Below are 22,045 nucleotides of genomic sequence, written 5' to 3' on the forward strand. Positions count from 1 at the left end.
GTGAGCATGCAGCTCAGCATGGCTGGAAGGCAAGTGGGGATGAGGCTTGGAGAACTGTCATGTGCATGTAGGTGAGGGGAGGGAGGTAATGCCTTGGACACTGTCCCTGGCTTTGTCTATTGCAGGAACATGAAGCAATCAGTCCCAGAGCACCCCGCTGTGTTTCCGTGCACTCAGGGGAGGCACTGGAGAGCACCATTTGTGCTCACCTCTGCTCATCTCAACTGGGCAATGGTCTCCTGGGGACATCTCCCAGTGGCAGTTAAATAATTAAATTAATAATCTAATAGCAATAATTAAAACCAACCAGCAGGCAAAAACCAACCAGCAGCCCCTCAAATCCAGGGGCTGTCTGTCAAAGCTGCCCCCCCTCACTTAATTTTCCTGGGACAGACTCATGGGGCACAGGGCATTGGCAGCCCCAGCCAGCTAGGAGCTCCTGCCAGGGCTACTGTCCCCACTGGTGACAGGGGTTTTGTGCCCCCCTCACCTCAGGCTCCTCAGAAGAGGGAGTGTGCTGGGGGAGCACCTTCCCTGAGGGTACTGTAGCTCCCAGTGCTGCACCCATGAGCTAGGCTGAGTGTAACCTCATGTATTTATATTGGTGTTTGAATTAGTTGTGTTATTTCATTAAATTAATTTATATTCCAACCCACGGAGCTTCTCTCCCCTTCCTGATTCCCTGTCTGGGCTCATCAGGTGAGAGAGCAACTGCTTCAGTTTAGCCCCAGACATGGGCTAAACGCAGACACCCCCAGCTCTCGCCTGTAGGTCCTGGGGGCAGAAAAAGAGCAAGGAAGGGTCAGTTTCTTCTACTCCTGACTGTGGTGAGGTAAGAAGTGCAGAGAGGTCAGGGAAGAGTTAGTAAATTATTTTGGTCAGATGAGTTGGAAAGTATTTCTCAAGCTGGGATAAAAAATGCTCAGTTGACTGCTTCCACAGTAAGGAGGGACTTCAGCCACCTCCATCCAGGGCTCCCAGTATGACCAGCTGCACCACCAGTGACAGCCAATACTCGACCCCCAAATGTGCAGCCCACCTGGGCTGGCTGCAGGGGATTCAGAGCACTTTGTGTTTCCCAGCACTGGCTCCTGTTACTCTGGTCTCATCATCTGCAAGGCAGACACATCTCTTGTTCTACTGAGTAGTGGGTTTCCTTGATGCAGCTCTGCTGGTGGTGTTGGAAAGCTGTAAGGAAGGAAAATCTTGTCAGATTCTTTTCAGGTCTTTGAAGGCGTGCTGGAAAGGAGAAAGAGTTGCCCGGTTGTAGTGGTGGTGAGAGTCAAAACTAGTAAAAACTTCAAGTGTCTAGAAAGTAAAATGAGATTCTTTCCCAGCTAGCTTATTTTAATTTTTCTCTTCCTGTTCTGCTGCATGACAGAACTTTAAATAATTATGTTGATTTATGATTACAGGTATTTTAAAGCTGTAGTACGCTGTAACAAAGCAATGCCAGCTTATTGTTTCTGGCCCTATCCAATTATACAATTGAGTTAAGGCATGTAATAATGTTATAACAGAAATATCCATCGTGATGGATTGAATTTCATGAAGTACAACACAAGAATATTTATAGCTCTATTCTTAAAGCCACTTTTAGGTCATAATATGCCTCTGTGATATGGCCTTTAAAGACAGGAAAAAAATAGGAAACTTTTCTCAGTCTAACCCCAAACCTGCCACAACTGAGTGCCTACATGGGGAGGAGGGTGTTGGTTGATGGTAAGCAGAATATGATAGAACAGAGTAATTATTTCCGCTAGAAAATGAGGATCCAGCATTACTTGTACAGTAACACAAAGTCATTATTTGGCTATGCCACGGTAATGAAACAATAAAGATCATACCTAATTTAAGCATCGTGTCCCAAGAGACTTCTTGCTCTCCTTCTACCATTTTGGCTATTAAAACAAATTTAAATTGCTGGTCTAGTTTCCCACTGCTTTTTAGAGAGTGGAGTTGGCAAAGCCTCCCCTCCTCCCAGCTCTGTTTAAATGTAGACCTTTGGCATTCCAGAAATCTGACCTTGTTTGTAGGGAATGGCTCATTTTTCTATAATGTAATATGAAGCACTCTTGTGTTTTGATTCCATGAACTAGAGAGTTTAATGTTCCAGCTTGCCATGATAAGGATACGATCTGGTTGAGATAGAAACACTAAAGGAAATTAGCTATTGTACTATTCTTTAACATGTTGTTTGCTTAGCAGTTTCATTTAGAATAATTTTGAATAATCTTGGAGTACCCTTTAAGAAAGATTTTTTAACAAAAAATTTTTTTTTGTTGCTGGCTTGGATAAAAAGTGGGGCTTTAAGATATTTCTGCTAAAATAAATGTGAGGCCGCCTCATTTATAGTCAGCATGCCTTGATTACTTGCAGACATGCTGGAAATTTACATGCGCTTTTCTCCATTATAAAACACTGATCTGTTCAGATCATTAGCTCCCTCATGACTAGAGTTTGGCAGCAAGCCAAGGCAGGCTAAATCTGTAGCTGTAAATCGTGAGTTGAAATAGCAGAAAGTGGATTTGTAACTTAAAAAGTGTAAACAGTTTGGAAAATGAAGTAATTTTAGAGAATGATTGATTGCCTTAAGATTGCACTTTAAATTAGCCTAGGGTCTCTGATGCAGATATAGGCACTAACTGCTTGTTATATTTTTTCACTTTCCTTTGGAAGAATAGCATTGTTGGTAGGCTTCTAAACAATGTATGCTTCTCCTAGGGTGACCTTTGAGGAAATGAATAGTTTTATTGTATGTCCATTACTTTGCCTGAAACAACATTTTTGAGTTATTAATTTGCTGTGGTCTATAAATAAAGGAATCAAAATGCAAAGCAGCTGTATTATGCTGCGCATAGTTCATCAGACTTGTGCTTAAACATCACCACTTGAGATTGATAATACGCTGCATAAATAATTTCTTTCCCTCTGAAAAATAAGCCATTTTTTGCCTAGCCTGTAGTTGCTGGAGATTGGTCCTTGAATCGTGTTGAAGCAAAAATTAAGATTATTTTTAGCACAAACAATTAGTGGAAATTCTGGGGGATCGACACACTGCCTCCACTATTTCAAGGACCCTGGTTCACTTAATTGTGTTGTTGAGAGTCAGAAATGCACTGACAAGGGTGCCTGGAGTAAGAAACGTGGGACTTGGATGGTCAGTGTTGTTTCTGTCTTGTCTCCACATGGATCTTGCACATGTTGGTGTTCTCAGCACCTCTCTGGAACAGGAGTGGTTCCTGCAGCACCCTGCACCACAGGGTCCTCCATCCTTAGGGGATGGCACTGCCAGGGAGTGAGCGCTTGGTGCTGGTGACACCCGGCAGATGTGGCCAGGGAGGAAGACCCTGGTGGCATGGGACATGGTGTGGTTGTGGGGAACATGGGGAGTCAGTGGCAAAAGGGGGCTGCACACTGAAAGGAAAGGTGTCACCTAGAGGCACCTTCAGGAATGTGTAAAAAATGTATTAGATTTTGAGTGTTAAAAGCTTAGGGTATGATCTGCCCAGCTCCATCTGCAGTGGTTGTGAGGAGCAGCAGTGGGAGATCCTGCAGCTGACTCAAGGACACGTGTGCCGTTCAGTATCTGGTGTCATGCAAATTCTGGCTTTTCATGAACAGTGGCTGAAACAACTTCCTGCTCTTTCCCAAGGACATATAAACCCCATCGTTTACGGGTTCCTGTCTGCCAGGGCAGTCGCAAAGGTCTCTAGTGTGGAACACCTCAGTGTAACTGTGGTTCTGGGCGTGTAACTTACATGTGTGTACAAAGTGTACATATGCTGGGTGCCCAGGGCTGCTGCCTTCTGCTCTCACACATTCTTCACACTTTTGGCCCTGCTAGAAAGGGAGTATAAAACTGTTTAACTGGTACTAGTTGTGGTTACAAGTCACAATAAATAGATATGACCACTTGTAGAGAATAAGTAACAAAAACTCTTACAATTTTGTATCAGAGTGTGTTTTTTATCTCTCTCCTTGCCCTAGATTTGGTTTCTGGCATTCAGTTGATACAAGGCTGTGTTTTGTCGTTCTTCTGGAAGCTCCTTTCCCAGAGAGTATTTCTTCCCACTGTTATCACCCCTCTTTGATATTCTTTCCTCTCTCCCTCCACGTTTGAAAGGAAGATTTTGCACTTCTGAAAGAGGTATGGCTGAGAGGCCTGAGCACAGGTCTGGCAGCTGGGACCTGCTGGGAGCTGAGCTCAGTGACTCATTCGATGGCCTTAAGCAAGTCAGAACATCTTTGATGAGGTTATTTCATATGTAAAACAGGGGAAATAATACTTATCTATCTACCTGCCTCATAGGAATGCCCTGAGGACTAATTTGCGTCCATTAAGTACTTTGAAATAGACAGTGATATCTATTATTAGAGCACTCTCAAGACTAGTGGATAGTATGTTAAGATTGCTTTCTACTTGATAGCCTTCTCTGTGCTGGGTGTGGGACCAAAACCCATCAGGAGCCAAGCGCAAGCTACATGATGTTTTCTGGAAGATTGGCAGGGCATTGCCAGTCCCTTTTTGGGCAGGTTCACTGGAGCCTGATGCTCTTGCTGAAAACTTGGAAAGAGAGTTTACCTAGAGAAAAGAGTGGGAGGATACTTGCTTGTTCTTCTCAGCTCATAGGCATAACTTGTCCTTAAATCCTTTCTCACCCTGCCTCCACCTGAGGCCTTTTCAGATAATTCAGGTGGCATGGCTTCTTCTCTTCTTCAGGAATTGTTTCCTGGTCCTGCAGAAAAGAAATCCTGTATTAGCTCTCAGGAGGAGCGTTAGGCTGGGCTGGTAGGTTCCCATCGCAGGGAGCCCTTTCTTATTCAAAAGGCCATTCCTCTTTTTTGAAGAGTAAATGCCTGTATTCTTTCCCTTCACCGGGTAACAGACTCCTCTGCAAAGTCCTTAGAAGACAAAATTTAATTTGGGGGATAGGTTACTAAACTGCAGCTGTTTGTCTGCTAAAGTCTGGGAGTCTTTTCATCATTGTAAGGAGGAGGGTTGTCATCTGACTGGCAGCTCCTTTTGTTCTCTGGTGCATCTTCTCTCACTGTATACTTTTGTACCTCTCAAGATGCCATAATAATCTAGTTCAAAGAACCCAGCCCTGTTCTCACTGAAGCCCACAAGCCTGGTCTTTCTACCAGTGAGACTAGGACTCTGTCCAAGTTGACTTGAGAGGAGCTTTATTTCTCTCCATTTGCTCCTCATGCGTCTCAGGCCATGAGTAATGTGCAATGAGACAAGAAAGCCTGTGTGATTTTTTCCAAGGGAATTTTCTATGTTTTAATAACGTTAATGAAATTGCTTAACACTTCATCAGATTTTTCAGTGTATATTGCTGGGATTTTGATGCCTCCCTGCTTGGGCACTCTGACTTTTCTTCAGTACTAGAAGACACTTCCCTTAGAAATCAGACTGAGGGCTTGAGCCTTTGGTCCAGTGATTGCACCTTAGCAGAAACCTTTTTGGCACATGTATCAATAAATATCATTTCCGCACCTCCTCTTGTGCCTGCAGGAAGGGGAAGGGACATGGAGCAACTGGCCCACAAGCTCTCACATGCCTGCAACTAATTCTTTTTCCACAGAAATGAAGTTGTGCCACAGAAGGACCTAAGGATATGCCCCTGATTGCACAGGAAAGCTCTGGCATTGCTAAACCTCAGCAGAGTTGTGTTGCTCATCTTGCCCAGAATATTGCTCAGTTTCAGGTCCTCATACCACAGAAGGGGGAGTACATTAGCTCCCCATTTCCTTTACACCTTCTTCCTATTAGTCCTCTTGAGCTTGGGTCTACTTTGTTACGATGCAGAACTGAATTAAACGAGCAACCACAGACTTACTCATGTACCTTCCTTCTAAGAGCTATTGAAGGTACAATTGGTTTGTTTTTCGGAGCACCAATTTGGGAGTTATTTGGTGCAACATGAGAAGATTAGTTAGGAGGTGAGACTCCACAAGTAGCTGGGAATAATGTGATGCCAGGGGAATTGAGTCAATGGCCTGGAGTTTAGCAACTCCCAGCTGGCCTTCCCTCATGATAGTCCTCATGTTGAGTTTCACCATGTCCCAGGGAAAGTAGGGAACCAGAGTAAGATTGTATTGAGGAACAGGTATTTACTGTATTGGGATGAGATAAAGGACTGTGAATTCTTGAAAAAAAATCTATGGCGCCAGCATTTTTGTAATTGCAGTTTATTTTTATTTTTTTTAAGGTATAGCCTCATGCTAATTCTGTGCCACTCCTGGATTTAAGCATTATTACCTTTCAGATGATAATGCAAGTGTATCTGTAAAATTATTTTAACTGTGGTTTTTGTTTCCCAGCTTAACTTTTCTCTTCTTGTCTTTGATTGGCTTCCAAAAAAGTTATTAACATGTTGCAAAACAAATACAAGGGGCTGCTGAAGCTTATTAGAAATGGTTTCTTTTGTTCATATCTGGCAGTTGACAAATTGGGTTGTGCTCTATCTTACCTGCTCCCATGTGAAAGGTTACATGAGAAAATGTCTGCAAATAAATTGCCATTGAATGTCGTTGAAGACTGAGCATACAGCTTCTCTATCAAGGACCCCTTTTAAAGCTCTCTATTCAGTCTCCCCCCTGCATGTCTCTCTAACACTTGTCTGTTATATTATGTTTGGCACAGAAGGAAACATTAAATAGAAAAGAAATATCTGACTGTGGTGTTTCTAGACCCTATTATCTCTCTGTCAAATGTCCACATGAGAAGGGTACAATTTTTGTCCATATTGATGATGATTTCTGAAAGGTTTTACTAACAGTCTTCGGAGAGAATTGCTAGAAACAAATGAAATCGAAAAGCATATTTTTGCAGCTTTGGAAATCTTACTTAAATCAGTATAATGAGACGCACTCAGTAAAATGTAATTATTCTCACTTCTCCATGTGTCAAAGAAATCAGCAGTATGGTTAGGGAGCGGAGGGCTACAGTGAGCTTGTTATTTTTATACAGGGCCAGATACTGCTTGTGTGTAGTAAATTGTAAATAGTAGATAATGCAGTTTTTATGTGTACTAAATACCCTGCAAGAATTAACGGGGTTGTTACTTCATTAAGGGTTTCAAAGAGGGCATAAATGTCAAAAGCAGAACTCAACTGTTTAAATTACTGGACCATTTCCACCCTCCATCCCTGATGTCACAGCTCTGGGACCAGCAGCTTCTGCCGTTGCTATTTCGAGGAGGGCTCAGTTCCTCTGAACTTTCAGAATGATAGTGTAAGGGCCTCATGTGAAACACCAAGATAAGGCTTTTGACTCATACTTTTGGGGGCAATGGAAAATGAAGGTGGTTGATTCTGCTCTGTGGAAGTGGTGTTGTAAGAGTTCCTGGTAAGTAAATCTGCTCACGAAGAAGAAATGCTACTCTCACATTTGTGTTTGAACGGTGTGAAAAAGTGAAAGAGAAAGGAGATGACTAGGAAACCCAGTTACTCTGATATTAAGCCCAGTAACTCAGTTTAACTCTCAATGGCTTTCCAAGTTTTTTCATTTTTTTCTGAATTTTAAAATTTTCCCAAGCAAGTATGGATTTGTCTGGGTCCTCTTCAGCACAGAGGGCAGATAACACAACCAAGTTTAAAGCTTATTGCACTGAAGAATATCTTCAGAAAAAAAAGATCCAATCTTGAGCACAGGATTATGGAACCTGTTACATCCTTGATCTCATTGTTCCAGTGGTTGACTAACATTGGTGTAAAAGCGTGTGCCCTCCTCTTGCTAGTGGTTGTAATTGTATGTTTCTCTGCAAGAGCAGTTGTAGTTAATATTTTCTCAGTGCAGAGCTACACTGCACTGAGAGAAGAAAGATAGAGCAAGATGTATGATCCTAGTAATATAATAATAATAATAAAGATGAGGGTGGTGTAGGAAAAATTGCTGGATATGATTCCCCTTCATGGAGATGCTTTAGGGAATGTGTAACTTGAGCCACAGCAGCAGTGGAAGTAGTTGTGTTTGTAGTATATCTCCCATGCTCCAGGTATTTGCAGGATGAGGCTTTATGCATAAGTACTGAAGCGTGGTTCAGTGGTATGTTGGATGGTGTTCAGAGACTGCTGAAAATGGTGCATTAAATAGCACTTTGAATTGCAAAGTGCTGGTTCAGTTTTGTCTATGAGAATGATAACACTTATTATCTGATTGTTCCTTGTGCAAATCTCACCTCAGGAAAAATTAAATTATGTTTGAATTCAGCTAAAGCAAAGTATATCATTATTTCCTTTTCATTATTAAAAGGGATTTTTACTGTTTGTTTGTTAAAACTGAAGCAGCTGCCATGTTAGAGCCTTAGATGATTTAAAAGCAAATACAGAGGCAGAGCCATTTACAGTACAGTTGGCTTGTTTATTGTGATTTAATTCCTCTTCCTGGCTTCGTCATATCACCAAATGATGTTTTCAGCCCCCCTCCCCATTTTAATTCTTTTTTTGTTATCAGCAGAATTGAAGCTGCTTATCAGTAACCACAACAACCAGGATAAATACTTGTTTTAAAGCTGATGCACATTCAACTTGCATGGTCCACATGACCCAGAACATTCAAGAGGACAGGCAGCATGTGCTCCCTTCTACAATCAATCTCCCCCTTCCCCCTGTCTCTATCTACTTTAGAACGCTAATAGGGCAGTTTAAAAAAACCTTTTATATCAGAGCAGTTTTCTGTAGCCATCCCTGGCAGTATGGACATGGGCTGGCCTGTGCCTATGACCTGGAGAGTAAAGAGAGTGAGAAATTTGGGGGGAAGGAGACAGTTTCATAGCTCAGCTCTGTACTTGGCTGTAGTGTAACAAGGCAACCAGGTGCCCCTAATTGCCAGGTAGTGGGCATGAGCTTGTGTCAAGCCCACCTGTGCCTGATTAGGGCGGGCCCCCACTGCGTATGAGCAGGACTGGGGGGCCAATAAAAGGTGAGGCCTGAGACACAAGCTCAGATCAGTCCCGAGCTAGTCAGCAGAGAGGCCAGTTGCTCTTGGAGTAGCAGCATCAATCTGGGCTAGTTCACTCTGAGAGCCGTAGGCTTGGAGCATTGCTCGTGAGTCTCTGCTGGAACACCTGGTTGGACCTTGAAGCACTGTTCCCTAAAAGAGGTTTGTCTTGCTACACTTGGCTGCATCCCCAGCATCAGTTTGCTTTTCTCATGATTCTCCAGCTATCATCGTGACAGTCACCTGCAGTTTGGTAGGAGGGTAAACCACTGCTTTGCAAACCCTCCATGGAGGGGAAGATAATACCAATTGGGCAACAGCTAAATAAAAATAAAGTAGTGACTGAGACTGTGAGGGACAGGGAGACAAGAGAGAAGAGAGAGAAGCCTCTGCCCAGTCCATCCCCTGTGTCTAGTGGAGGCAGGCATGCTGGCTGGGATGGCTGGAGATGGCCACCTCTCTCTCTTAGGAATCAGAAAACTCAGACTTACACAGAAATTCCCCCAAAAAAGATTTCTGCCTGGCCCGTTTGCTCTCTTCCTTGCTCTCTGAGCTGCTTGATGCTGTAGGATAAATCCTTTAAGCTCTCTCTGTCTCAGTTTCTCTCTCTGTGTAATGGGGATAATAATTTTTACTCATCTCCATAAAGCAGTTTGAGGCCTGTGGATGGAAGGTTATATAGAAACTGGAAATTATGATTGTCAGTCTCTCTTCTTTTGAGTCTAGAAACACCTCATAAACCTGCTTCCTAAGGTGCAGGAGGATCCTGGGAGTGCAGAGTAGGAGCTGCAGTTATGAGGAGCTGAATATTGAATTGAGGTCTGAAAAGGGATGCTGAATGCCCAGTTGGAAACTTTTTCAGTATTAAATTCTTTTAGTCTTCTTTAAAAATTTGATTTATTATTTGAATTCAAAGTGATTTAACGTGAGAAATATTATGGAAGATGTGATTATAAGAACATACACTCAGTTATCGACCACCATACTCTCTTTCGTCCCCATTAAGTAGAACAACTCACATCCAAATCACCACCTGTAAAATGTTCTTCAGCCATGTGCTTTAAACACTCATTAGGAAGTACCATCTTTTTTTTAATGACTGAATTGCTGTTGGGTTGAACAGTAGTTTCAATCTCCAGTAGATTTTTAAGTATTCTTTTTCTTTCAAATGGTAAACTAATCTTAGGAATTCTTTGAATGACTGGTGCTCTGCTGGCACTGTGACAGAATACAGGGGGCTGGGGAAGTGGCATGAAATTCTGAGAATTAGTTCTGTCTCTTCCTTAAAAGGGAAGAAATACCTGATACAATCAGAAAAGCTGGGTGTTTTATTCAGTATACTGGAAGAAATGGCTCTTGCCTTTTGGTCAATTTAAAAGCAAAATCAGGCAGGCAAGTGTCCATGTAAGAATTACAGGCAACTTTTTAGCATCATCATTATCTGTTAAACATAAATCACTGTGTTCGATATCCTGCAACACGTTGCCTTTGTTCTTGATTGCATTAGCATTCAAATAGAGGGGGGGTTTAAAGCAAGGATGCGTTGCATGGGTCCTGCCAACAAAGCGGTATCCCTGTTTTGTCAATTATTTACCCAAGTTTATTTAAACCCCAAACTCCAGATTTCCTGTCTCACCTATTACTGTATTTCCATTTCCATGAGAGAAATATGATTCTTAGGGTAATACTTTTAGTTTTTGTGATTAATTAGCCAGCCAAGGCACACCAAGTAGCATTACTAGAGCGAACAGAGATGATGGGAATGAAAAAGGAGGATGGGTTGGAGAGAGTGGATTGGTGTGCTAGAGCATGATGACATAGTTCAGTGATGATGATGCAGGTACTTGAACTCCTTAGCTGTTGCTCATGGATGGCAGCAGCCTGGTGCAAGGGGATGTGGATTCCTACTGGAGCTCTTCATCTTGAGCCTGTTCAGAGGATTCCATGCAAGAAGTTGTCGGGAGGAGCTTGCCATAATTCTGCTGTGAAGGTTTTTTCATTGGCAAAGCCACTGTTTCTCTCTTAAGAGTACCCAGAGGTGAAGGTGATGATTAGCATGGCTTCTTGGCTGGCTGCAGTTATCTGGGCATAGTTGCAGGACTTGAACTTGGGCATAGTTGGCAGGTTGGAACTGGACAATGCTATGGGAAGGTTCACTCATTGCAAGATTCCTCTTAAAGGTTTTTAGATCATAATGATCCTCTTTGTTCTTTCTCCTTCAGGTTGCACTTTCATTGTTCTGCTGTTTCTGTTGCTCTTGTACTTTTTGAGGTGTCCTTTGGGTAATTGTGTAGTAACATCTTGGGATGTTATTAGAAGAAGCATCTTTGGGATGTGCAGAACCTGCCTGACCTGCAGTCGCTGATTTTGAAGGGTCAGCTATGCACATCTTCATCTCTCCTACAACTCTGTTCTCGTGCCCATACTGCAGAAAGTCCTTGCCAAAGGTGTAGAACAAGGGAAAGAGACCTGGATCCTGTCTTAAGAGCTGGAAGAGCCAAATCCCATTGTTGCAGATGAAATCAACCTTTTTTATGTTGATGGCAAGGGTATCTGCTGGGAAGGAATTTTTTAGCATGCATTTGGACCATCTCTTTGGCATAGGGCAGGCTGCATTGTCAGTTTGGTAGAATTTATTTTGTTCACTTAATTTAATCTGCAAGCCTCTTGACTAAGGTAGTTATCATTGATGAGGGAGTAGTAACTCTGGAGAGTGGCATGATCTATGTCTTATAAAATGACAGGTTGGGAGGAGATCTCTCTGGCTACATAGAGATCTGCACAACTGTTGTAGCCCAAAGCTCTTTTACTAAATTAAATGAGTCCCACCATGAATGCTCCTGTGGATTGCTGAGGACCCATCTTAGGAGAACAGTGACACCTGAACACTGCCCTGCAATAGTCAGGAGAGATCCCATCATGGGACTCCCAGCCATGTTCATTCAACACAGCTAACCCTTGCTGGTCCCAGTTGCTCTGGATGTTCAGATATGTCCATCATTACCTCTGTATCTTCTGCATATTGGTGATGTGGTCAAAGCCATGCATATGAGCAATGGTAAAGTAATTACAATATGTGCATCCTCTGGGAGACCCCTTTAGTAACTGCAGGTAATGAAAGAAGGCACAGTAGCGAGGGCACCGTGCAGGAGAGGAGTTTGATGGACAGAGCCTTGTAACTTCCTTCATTTTCTCTCTGTATTCCAAATATCTCCCTTGCTCAATTTGCTACCCCCGCACCAAGGCATTGTCCCATTTTATCTGGTTCCCCTGATGCTTCCATTGCTTATCTTATGAAGATCTGTGTTAACATTTATCAAAACAAATGGCAAGCGTGGGACCTTTTAAGTAGTTTTTTTAGTTAATAAAACCAATCTTCTACTTCTGTTATGTTAAAAGTACATTATCTTTTTATTACAAACTCTCTACAGCTCTGTCTGTTTTCCTTCTTGGCAATTTCATGACTGCTCCAGTTGATTGCTGTATGGAGAATTACAAAATCATTAAGGGTGGGGTTTTACCAGCTGACTTACAGTACAAGCCATTTCTCAAAATAACCACAACAGTGCAATACTGATGTGTAATTTACGTCACAGTATGTTTTTATGAAATAGTTTGTGGCTTACTCATTTAGGTTTAGAACTGAATATCTCTTCTCTCGCTTTTTAATCAAGCTTTCTTCTTTTTTTTTTTTTTAATATTTTCCACTCCTAGTCTTGGCTCTTGTCTTCAAGCTACAGTGAGAAGCAAAAAACAATTTTCATTTTCCTGCAGTTTAACTGAAAGTGTGTTTTCCTCTTTGATGTGTATATATGTGTTAACTGCCTCGGAAGAGATGGTAGATTTGAGGTAGAATAAATTGTACAAAGGTAGAGCAGAGAATAGGTAAGAGATGCAAAAGTTTGGAATTTCAAACCATTCCAAGCGAGTGATGCTTATTTAGCCTCCTGCTCTAGTACATTTCCTTTTTAAAAATGACTTTCTGTATAATGTCTTGTAATTAGAACAGGAAATCATTGAGTAACTGTAAGAAGAATAAGAGCACTTAAACTGAAAAGAAAATTACCTTCCGAGAAATTATATTCACAATTTTTTTTCCTTTTTTTTTTTTTTTTTCTTCCCTTCACATTACTGCCTTGGTAATGATAGCAGCAGATGTATGTACCCTTATCTGCATCATTGTTCTGCTTATGTTTTCGTGGGGGGGAGGGGGGGAGAAGGGAAATAATTTTCAGTAATACAAAAAATGAATGAACGGAAAATGGGAAATGCCTAATTGCAAAAAATATTCTGTGTCACAACAGAGTAGCAATTAAATTGAAACTTCAATATAATTATCAATAACAGTCGAGCCTGGAAGGGTGCCAAGTGCATAAAGTTGGTGCTCAGCCTTTATGTGGTTGCTAGGAGCACAGCAAAAAAAGTATAAAGCTTAGAGAAAGGAATGTCTAATGCAATAAAGTAACAGAAGGTAGCATAAATCATTGTGAGAGCAGTTCATATTGACATTATTTTACTTAAATTGGGTCGAAACTAGACATTTAGTCTTACAAGAGGTAGAAATTTGTATTTCTTCCACAGAAATAACTCTGTGCTTTCTGGGAAGAAGTGGAGTGTGCTTTCCTAGCACCAGTCTCATACATATTTGGAATCTTTTAAGCAAAAATCTTTAAATGTTTGTTTCTGTTGGCATCCAAATGCATTTGCACTAATACGATTAAAAGAACTAAAGGGCAAAATTCTTGGCAGCTTTTGCAGTTGAGGTAATTAGGTACAGGAAGGAACATGCATAGTTTTTCCATCAAGCTCTATAAAATCCTGGTGTGAAGGTCTTTTTGAAGAAAAAAATGCTTACTGATGTTGAGAGTAGATTATGGCGGTTAGCAATAACATTATAGGCTGATGTTTCCGAAACAAGCAAACAAAAAGTGAGTTACAGTTTTGTATTCTCTGGTCTCTCTGTAAATAGGTCTGGCTCTAGAAGGATTTGTTAGGAATTTGTGCTTTTAGCAGGCTCTTTTTTTTTTTTTTTTTTTTTTTTTTTTCCTTTTGGGGCTTTTAATTGTCTTGTGTTACATATTAAAAATGGCTGTGCTGATTTGAAAAGTCAGTTCTTGCATAGATTCATTGTGTTTAGCATTTCATGCATCTCTTACTTACAAAGACAACTTGAAGAACATGTAATCCAACATAAATGCCAGGCTGTGCCAAATCCCAGCTCTCTTTGCCCCTCACAAAGGGAACTGTTGGATTACATCTATGCATATATAGGCAGTGTGTGGAAGGCAGGGATGGAACCTTGCCTCCTAATTCCAGTTTCTCTGTTTTCAGTGCTGAAGCATATAAATAAATGAAAAAATTACATTGGAGGAGTTTATTAAAACACACAATTACAGTATAAGCAGGGGATTAGAGTACTTTCAGTTGAGCCTTACAAACAGCATACTGCAGGTATTATCTTTTTCCTCCTTCTCTCTGTTGAAGCTAAAATGGGATTCAGAAATACAGCCTCTCTGTTTTCTAACATCTCAGTTAAATGTTTATAGACATTACGTTGTTTTTCTTGATTTTCATGGAATGTGATCCATGTTTTGATCTTTTCTCCTTCTAAGAGTAAACTCTCTCTAATCATAATTATCAAAAATCTTCAGCTATATACACTAAACCCACCATTAGATGGCATGTGTTAGATTTTGCTAGAAGAAAAATACTCCTTACTTAGCCTTGCATTTTATTAGGGATTGGTCTACTTTGATTTCTTTTTTCTCATGTAGGCGTGGCTGAGAAAAAGTCTTTGTTCCAGGAACACTGTTTGTCTTTCACTAAACAAATCTTCAGTTTATTCAGCCTTTGTTCATTCTTAGATTTATCTATTTAACCTGGAGTGAATAAAGAAAGGAAAAAAATGCATCATAAAGTACTCGTTGGAGTTGCACAAGCATGTACAAAAGTGATCCTGTAAAAAATGTCTTGATTTTATTTTATGCCGGGGGTTTGAGTTAAGTTGTCAGCCTTCAGGGGCAGAGAGTTTGTGTAATTCTGCACAGGGACTTACAGCACATTTATCTAGAAATTAATGGTTTGCTACAAAGGCACATGGGACATACATTTATATACACCCTGTTTAAAAAGCTGACCACATCCTGGCTTAAGAAAAGTGCTGTCAGATCAACAGATTCAGCTCACCACTATCTACACAAAGGTATAAAGTAGTAATAACTGTCAGGCAGGCGTATATGAAACTCTCCGAGGAGCTAAAGGATGGATCATGTGCTCATTAATTCCTAGAACAGTTTTCCTGATCTGATTTTTAGAGTTTCGTAATAAAGAGGAGAGACTTATTCCCAGGAGCATTTGGCTCAGTCATGCTGTTGTGTAGGCTTATGGGATACTTGTTGAAAACAAAGAAAAGCATGGCCACATCCTGAGTGACCAAAAGATGTATAGGGCCATAAATTCTAGTTTCTTTGAAAAGTAATACATTTTGGTAAACAGCATTTCTAATACTTTTTACTTTTTTTTTTTTTTTTTTTTTTTTTTTTTTTTTTTTTTTTTTTACAAATTGCTTGATCTCCTCACCTACTTCAGGGTAGTGGGGAAAGTTCTGAGTATTCAAAAGTGATGGCTTTCAGGAGCTGTGCTTGAAAAAACAGTACTACCCGAGTCCATCTCCTGTTTTGATTTTAGTTTTTTGGAGCATTGCATTCATCTGCAGTGATGACATTCTAGGTGATCTGTCTGCTTCCAGAGACTTCTTAAAATTTAGCTTTCTGTGTCTCAACGTTTCCATTGCCTCATGGGAGTCAAGATGAGTTTTGCCATCGTATTTAGCTGGGGAGAACTGATCTGACATTTCTTTCAGTATCTGGAGTGATTTTTACTTTAAGGGTAAGAAAGATGATTTCAGTATTGGTAATGGGATTAAACAGTAGACCTTTTGTCTCTCACAGAAAAAATAGCTGAGTTATTCAGTAATCAGAGTACAACAGAGAGCATAAACTGCAAGGTTTTCCTTTGTCTCATTGGCATGCATGGAAGGCCATGTTCAGTTACCCCACCTGAGGAGATAAATGAGCATAAAAAGTGCTGTTAAGTACTGCCTACAAATGAATAATTTCTCATGTTTGCATCTCTGCATTTTTTTTTTTAATTTTTTTTTTGCTGTGCAGTTTCCTGCTGGTTATGATGTGATTCAACTTGATTGTGATATTTCTAAATCTGCCATCTTTACGCTTAATATAATCTAAAATCTGGGGGGAAATGGGAAGGTCCAAGCTCTGTATTTTGAGCCCACATTTCAACAGTACAAGCTGTTTGGAAATTCATTTGTTTGTTGTGCTCTGTAGGTGTTTTGTTGAGTCCTGCTGTATTTGTACTTAATGTGAAGAAAGTTATTTCCACCTGTTGAAGTAGTTTAGCATCAAGGACCAGGACAGATCAGCTCACCTCCCTGGCCCAGGGGCCCTTTGGTAGTTGCCAGTATCAGATACTTCAAAAGAGAATTAATAGCTGTGTGCTCTGGGGCTTGTATATGATTATTTTTAAAAGAAGTTAGCTGGTGTAAACATGAGTTCAGTAAGGCTGTATAGAGAGCTGAGTAAAAATGACAGATAATATTTCTATCAAAGCAGCCAAGTTGGCAAAGTATGGGGAGCACTTTGATTAAGGCCTTTGGCCAGCTTCTGCAGAGCACTGGTTTTTTACTCATTCAGGTAGAGCCCTTGTGGGTAAGCATGGGAAAACTGAACAAAAGGCCAGAAAATAAGTTGTTTGAATAAACTTGTTTTTTTAAAAATTCTATTTTTAGCTTTTATTTCAAAAGCCACTTTCTATAAAAGATTATGAGAAAAGACTGAACCAATGGATCATGTTTTTTCTAAGATGCTCAAGTTTCAGACCTTGTTCTGTTTTTCTTATTATGTTATTATTATTATTTCTTAATAATGATATTAAAATAATGATTATTAAATTATTATTTTTCAATTTTACTTATTAAGAGTATTTTTTTTTCTTATCTTCTTCCAGGTGAGGATGATGAAGATTCAAACCTGCTAATTCTCAGCTACCCTCAGTACTGTCGCTATCGCTCCATGCTGAAGCGCATTCAGGACAAGCCTTCTTCAATACTAACAGACCAGTTTGTTTTAGCCCTGGGAGGCATTGCAGTAACAAGCAAGAACCCCCAGATCTTCTACTGTCGGGATACATTTGATCATCCTACTCTAATAGAAAATGAAAGTATATGTGATGAGTTTGGTAAGTCATGTTACAGCTATTTTATTTTTCTCACACGTAAATACATATTTCTTTTTTAAGTGTCCACTAATGCCAAAGGGAAAATCACTTTTAAGTGAACCAGTGCTGTTTATATTTGAAATGTTAAATATCAAATGTGGTCTTCTGTGGGGCTGAAGGCTTCTAGCCACTAGTGTCCCAGTGTTGCAACAGGAGTGGGTAGCACAGTTACACAGTATGAGTGAAAGGATCCCTTGGCTGGATTTGAAATTTATCTACCTTAACCATTTGCCTAAAGTCCATGTCTTTCCAGAAGCTTTATGAAGCATGTTGGGTTTTTTGGTGTAATATGCTAACAAACACAAAATAGGAGAGACTCACTGTACACCCCATTGCAGTTGCAGAGCATATGTCAGCCACGTGTATGATCCTAGGTCCTTGAACCAATGTCAGCTATAGCTGGTGTGTTTTTGGCCTTCCTGGAATATGGACATTTTCAGTGGGGGCTTTGCCAGTTTTACGAGCTTGATTTTACAAGTGCAGAGGCACTTCTGGTAGGTGACCTCTTAGTTCAAAGGGTGTAGAGTATACACTACAGCTCCAGAGGAATATGCAGCCCTTTACAGCTGGGAGAGAGAATTGCAAGATTGGATTCCTGATAGATGCCAGGTGATTTTACACCTTTGTTTTTAGTGTCAGATCAACCCAAGGGCAGTGGATGTGCTGCTGAATGTGTGGCAGAATGGATGTTGTGTGCACGCCCAGGGTATCTCCTGTAATGAGTCCAGTGTAATCTCTTCAGCAGGGTAGGTATGCTGTGAGAATTTTTATTACCCGTATCACCAGATGGGGGAGTGTCACAGATAATGCCAGCAAAGGCTGTCTGTGTAACAGTGGGTGCACCTTTGCTGTGCAAGAGCCCTGCATCTCTGCAAGGAAGCTCTTGTGGTATCTTAGAGAATTTCTAATTGTCCATTTAATACATAATAATGGGAGTGGGAGGGAAGTAGCTCGGTGATGCCTTTGATGGGGGAGAATCATCTCCTCCTTTTCCCTAACTCTAGCACAGTGGCTTTTAGCTTGTAGCCCAGTTCAGGCCTTCTTGTGTTGGCAGAGAAATGCCAACCCAACTACTGGCATTGGTTCATTTTGTGAGGTAGTGCAGGGCTGCTCCTCTTCTGCTGCACCAGTCAGCTCCCAACAGGCAGGACAGATGTTTCTGCACATGGTGTCATCACCAGAGCACATCACTGCGGTGAATTGTTCTCATTTTGTGATATCAAGCTTTTGCAGAACCAGGCCCAAACTGTCAAGTCCACTCATGCTCACTTAAAACATTACATGCTTTGAATGAACTATGAATATAAGTGTTGATTGCTCCTAGGAGGCAGGAGTTGTGAAAAATAAACTAAATACCTTGGAAGTTTGGTCTAATAACACAGTAGTATCATGTTAATTTTTATTTACTCTGAGCTCCAACTCAGAATATGAAGTTCAGTTTTCATTGACTATCCCTCTTATGGGAAAGGTTATTTTAGGCTTGAAGGCATTTGATGAGCATACCATTGCTTTCTGTGGAGTATTTCATTCAGGGTCATTTCTTGATTACAAGTTTGTTGAAATAGTTGGATCCATAATGCCAGGGTATCATATAATATATTATTAATAGATAAATCAAAGAGATGTGGAGTGATGAAGAAACCAGACTTGGTGAACCATAGCAAGTGCTTTGTTCAGACTCTGAAAGCTAACTATGCCATGCTCTTGACATTTGAATTTGAGAGGCAATTATCTCCCCCCCCCCCTCAGTTTAGGAAGGAGATTGAGGTCCTGGAGCAGGTCCAAAGGAGGTCAACTAGCCTGGTGAAAGGACTCGAGCACAGATCCTGTGAGGAGAGGCTGAGGGAGCTGGGGGTGTTCAGCCTGGAGAAGAGGAGGCTCAGAGGAGACCTCATCACTCTCTACAACTCCCTGAAAGGAGGTTGGAGCCAGGTGGGGGTTGGTCTCTTTTCCCAGGCAACTCTCAGCAAGACAAGAGGGCACAGTCTTAAGTTGTGCCAGGGCAGGTTTAGGTTGGATATTAGAAAGAATTTCTTTACGGAGAGGGTGATCAGACATTGGAATGGGCTGCCCAGGGAAGTAGTGGATTCTCCATCCCTGGAGATATTTAAAAAGAGACTGGATGTGGCACTCAGTGCCATGGGCTGGGAACTGCAGCAATAGTGGATCAAGGGTTGGACTTGATGATCTCTGAGGTCCCTTCCAACCCAGCCAATTCTATGATTCATTATCAAACCAGAGCCACAGAAATCTTAGCCATAGAAGTTGGTAGTGTGTATTTAAAATTTAGTTTGGTTTAAGAAGCAGATTTTTTTAAAGACCTATAAAAACAAAACAAACAAAAATAACCTCCTCTTTAAAAGAATTTCTTACGAAAATAACAATTTGGTAAAATTTGCAAACCCTGCTGTGTTAGGAAGAAACTGGCTAATGTCTGGTTCCATTTTTGTAGTGCAAAATGTATGGTGTCAATTATACTACCTTTGAATGCAACAGGCAAAGCGGTTTTATCCTTTCTTTGCTGGCAGGACAATAAAATGTACAACACTTCGTTATACAAACAGTTTACGTTGATATCATGTAGATTGATGTCACATGTGGGAAGCGATGACTGCAAAAGCTAAACAGAGGGAGGGTGGTACAGCAGATAAATTAATTATTCTAAAGCCCTGGTATTTATCAGTCAAATCAGAGGGGAGACCAGATTACAGAAATGTGACTTAATTTCTTAAAGATGCCTGTAAGGAGATCCAGACATGTTTAATCTGAAGGGCTTGGCTGTGTCTTACCTTGCAAATGAAGGAAGTCTGAAGAAGGAACATGATAGGAACGTGTGTATCCCGTCACCTGAATTTCTCCAAACTCTAAAGAGAGTTTAGAGAAATTCTGTAAGCATGATTTACTTAATGTCTTTATGTGGAAGCACTGGCTTCAGATACAGGTGGCAGGTCCAGAGATGTTGCTGTTGGGGACTGTGTTATATGTGCTCTGCACACTGCTGTGTGACAGATACAGCATATCACACACCAGCCACCAGAAACACCTTTATAATGAACCCCATTCACTACAGCGTGTAAGCTGTTGTCCTCGCTGGGCAGTTTAGATGGAGAAATGCTTTCCAAGAAAGTATTCTTTCTGCTTTTATTATACATTTATTATGAAAAAGTTTTTGTTCAGCTCAGACTCATTCTCATACTCCCCTCTTTTCTACCAAAAATAGATAAAGAAGGAAAGGAGGAAGAAAAGTTTTTGTTGACAATAAATAATGTAGGGTTTTTTGGTGTCTGTGATGTCTATGAGCTCCCACAGGCATGGCTGGAAGAGATTCCTTGATGCTTTGAGCAGTCCTGTGTAGATGGTCTCTGTATTGCCACAGAGCTTCAGTGAGGATTAGGCTGCCCCTGGCTTCTCCTCTGGCTTCAGCATGGGCTGTTGCAGCCAGTACCTGCTACTGGCCCTGCCACCACCTGTGTCTGCCTCTGTGCATTGCTGTTTGGCATGCATCTGAGTGGGTTGGGCAGGAATATTCAGGACAGATTTTATTGCAAAATCCTTTTCTTCTTATCCTCTTCTTTGGTTCACTGTGCCTGTGCATCATCATCCTGTCAAGGTGGCCACTGGAGAAGCACGCTGCTGAGGAATTGGCTCTGCAGCTGGAGGGGTGAAACTTGTGCATCTATTTCTTTGCAGCCTGCCAGGGAAGAACTTAGTCTCCATTTACAGAGGAAAGACGGCCGTGAGTGGGAAGCCTCCTGCTTCCATTCCTGTTGATATAACTACTCATTAGTTAATCTAACTTCCTTGGAGAGTTCCCCTCCAGAATGCAAATAGTCTCAAAAGCTTGCTTCTGTTCAGAAAGCAGAAGACATAAGCCATGCTTGGATGTCTTGGTAGCCGAAGTTCATGGATGTGGCCACAGTCAGACTTCAGTGCACATCTTCCCCTCATGAAGAGCAACTAGAAGTCCTCACCAGCATGAAATAGTGCAGGTAGATAATGAAATGCTAGAGCTAGGAGCAAGAAATCTGAAACTTTCAACCTCCATGGGAGGCCACAGTGGAGTTGTTAATGGTTGAACTGAAGCACAAAGCCTTGAGCCCTGCTTGGCAGTGCCACCAGCCCATTGCAGGCTTGCAGCTGCCACTGAGCAAGGGCCATGGGGGGACCTTGGTCTGGACCCAGGCAGCAGTGACAGCAAATCCCTGCTGTTGCTCTGTGTCTATCTACCTGTCCAAGGTAAGGACCAGTTGGACACAGCAGAGTGAGCAAACCAAATCAATTCTCTTCATTACCTCTGTTTATTTCTTGGTGCAGACTAAAGTTCACCTACACATTTCTAACCTAACTGCTCCTATTAATTGACATGTGGAAAAAAACCTAAGCTCATTCCCCTGAACTCTTAAAATAAAAATAATATGTGCCAGCTGAGCAATTGATTTCTTTTCAGCTCTATATCATTGGTAAAGACATATTTTTAATCCTTTTCATTTATCAGTTTCTGGAGGTAGAGTTCCTGAATGTCTTTTGGAAATGCATATAATTTACAGGCAAACGCTGTGTGGTCATATGTGCTACAAGAGAGAAAGAATGAAATAATCAGGTTCTTAAAAGCTTTCATTATAGACCAAAGAGCTTTTCCTGTAGTGGAGGCAAAGCCATCTGTGCAGTGCCCAGAAGCTGTATCTGAGGGTCACTGGGCAGAAATCAGTGAGCAATTGTTGCAGCACATGTCCTCTGGGTTTTCTTGTCCAAAGAAGGTGTCTTGGCCTTCCACCAGACTCGTGCTTTGTCTAAAGCATG

At 41.2% G+C, this 22,045-nt stretch overlaps 1 protein-coding gene across 4 annotated transcripts in view; it reads left to right on the forward strand.

Annotated features, from left to right (window-relative positions):
* ARID5B (AT-rich interaction domain 5B) overlaps positions 1-22,045 on the forward strand; it is a 118,172-nt gene that overhangs the window by 30,976 nt on the left and 65,151 nt on the right. For all 4 annotated transcript variants that reach the window (XM_030453141.1, XM_030453142.1, XM_030453139.1 and 1 more), the window contains one exon: positions 16,976-17,206. In XM_030453141.1, the coding sequence (XP_030309001.1) occupies positions 16,976-17,206 (231 nt within the window). The remainder of the gene's footprint in view (positions 1-16,975; positions 17,207-22,045) is intronic.

This window comes from Calypte anna, chromosome 6 (genome assembly GCF_003957555.1).
Source record: "Calypte anna isolate BGI_N300 chromosome 6, bCalAnn1_v1.p, whole genome shotgun sequence".
Classification (NCBI taxonomy): domain Eukaryota; kingdom Metazoa; phylum Chordata; class Aves; order Apodiformes; family Trochilidae; genus Calypte; species Calypte anna.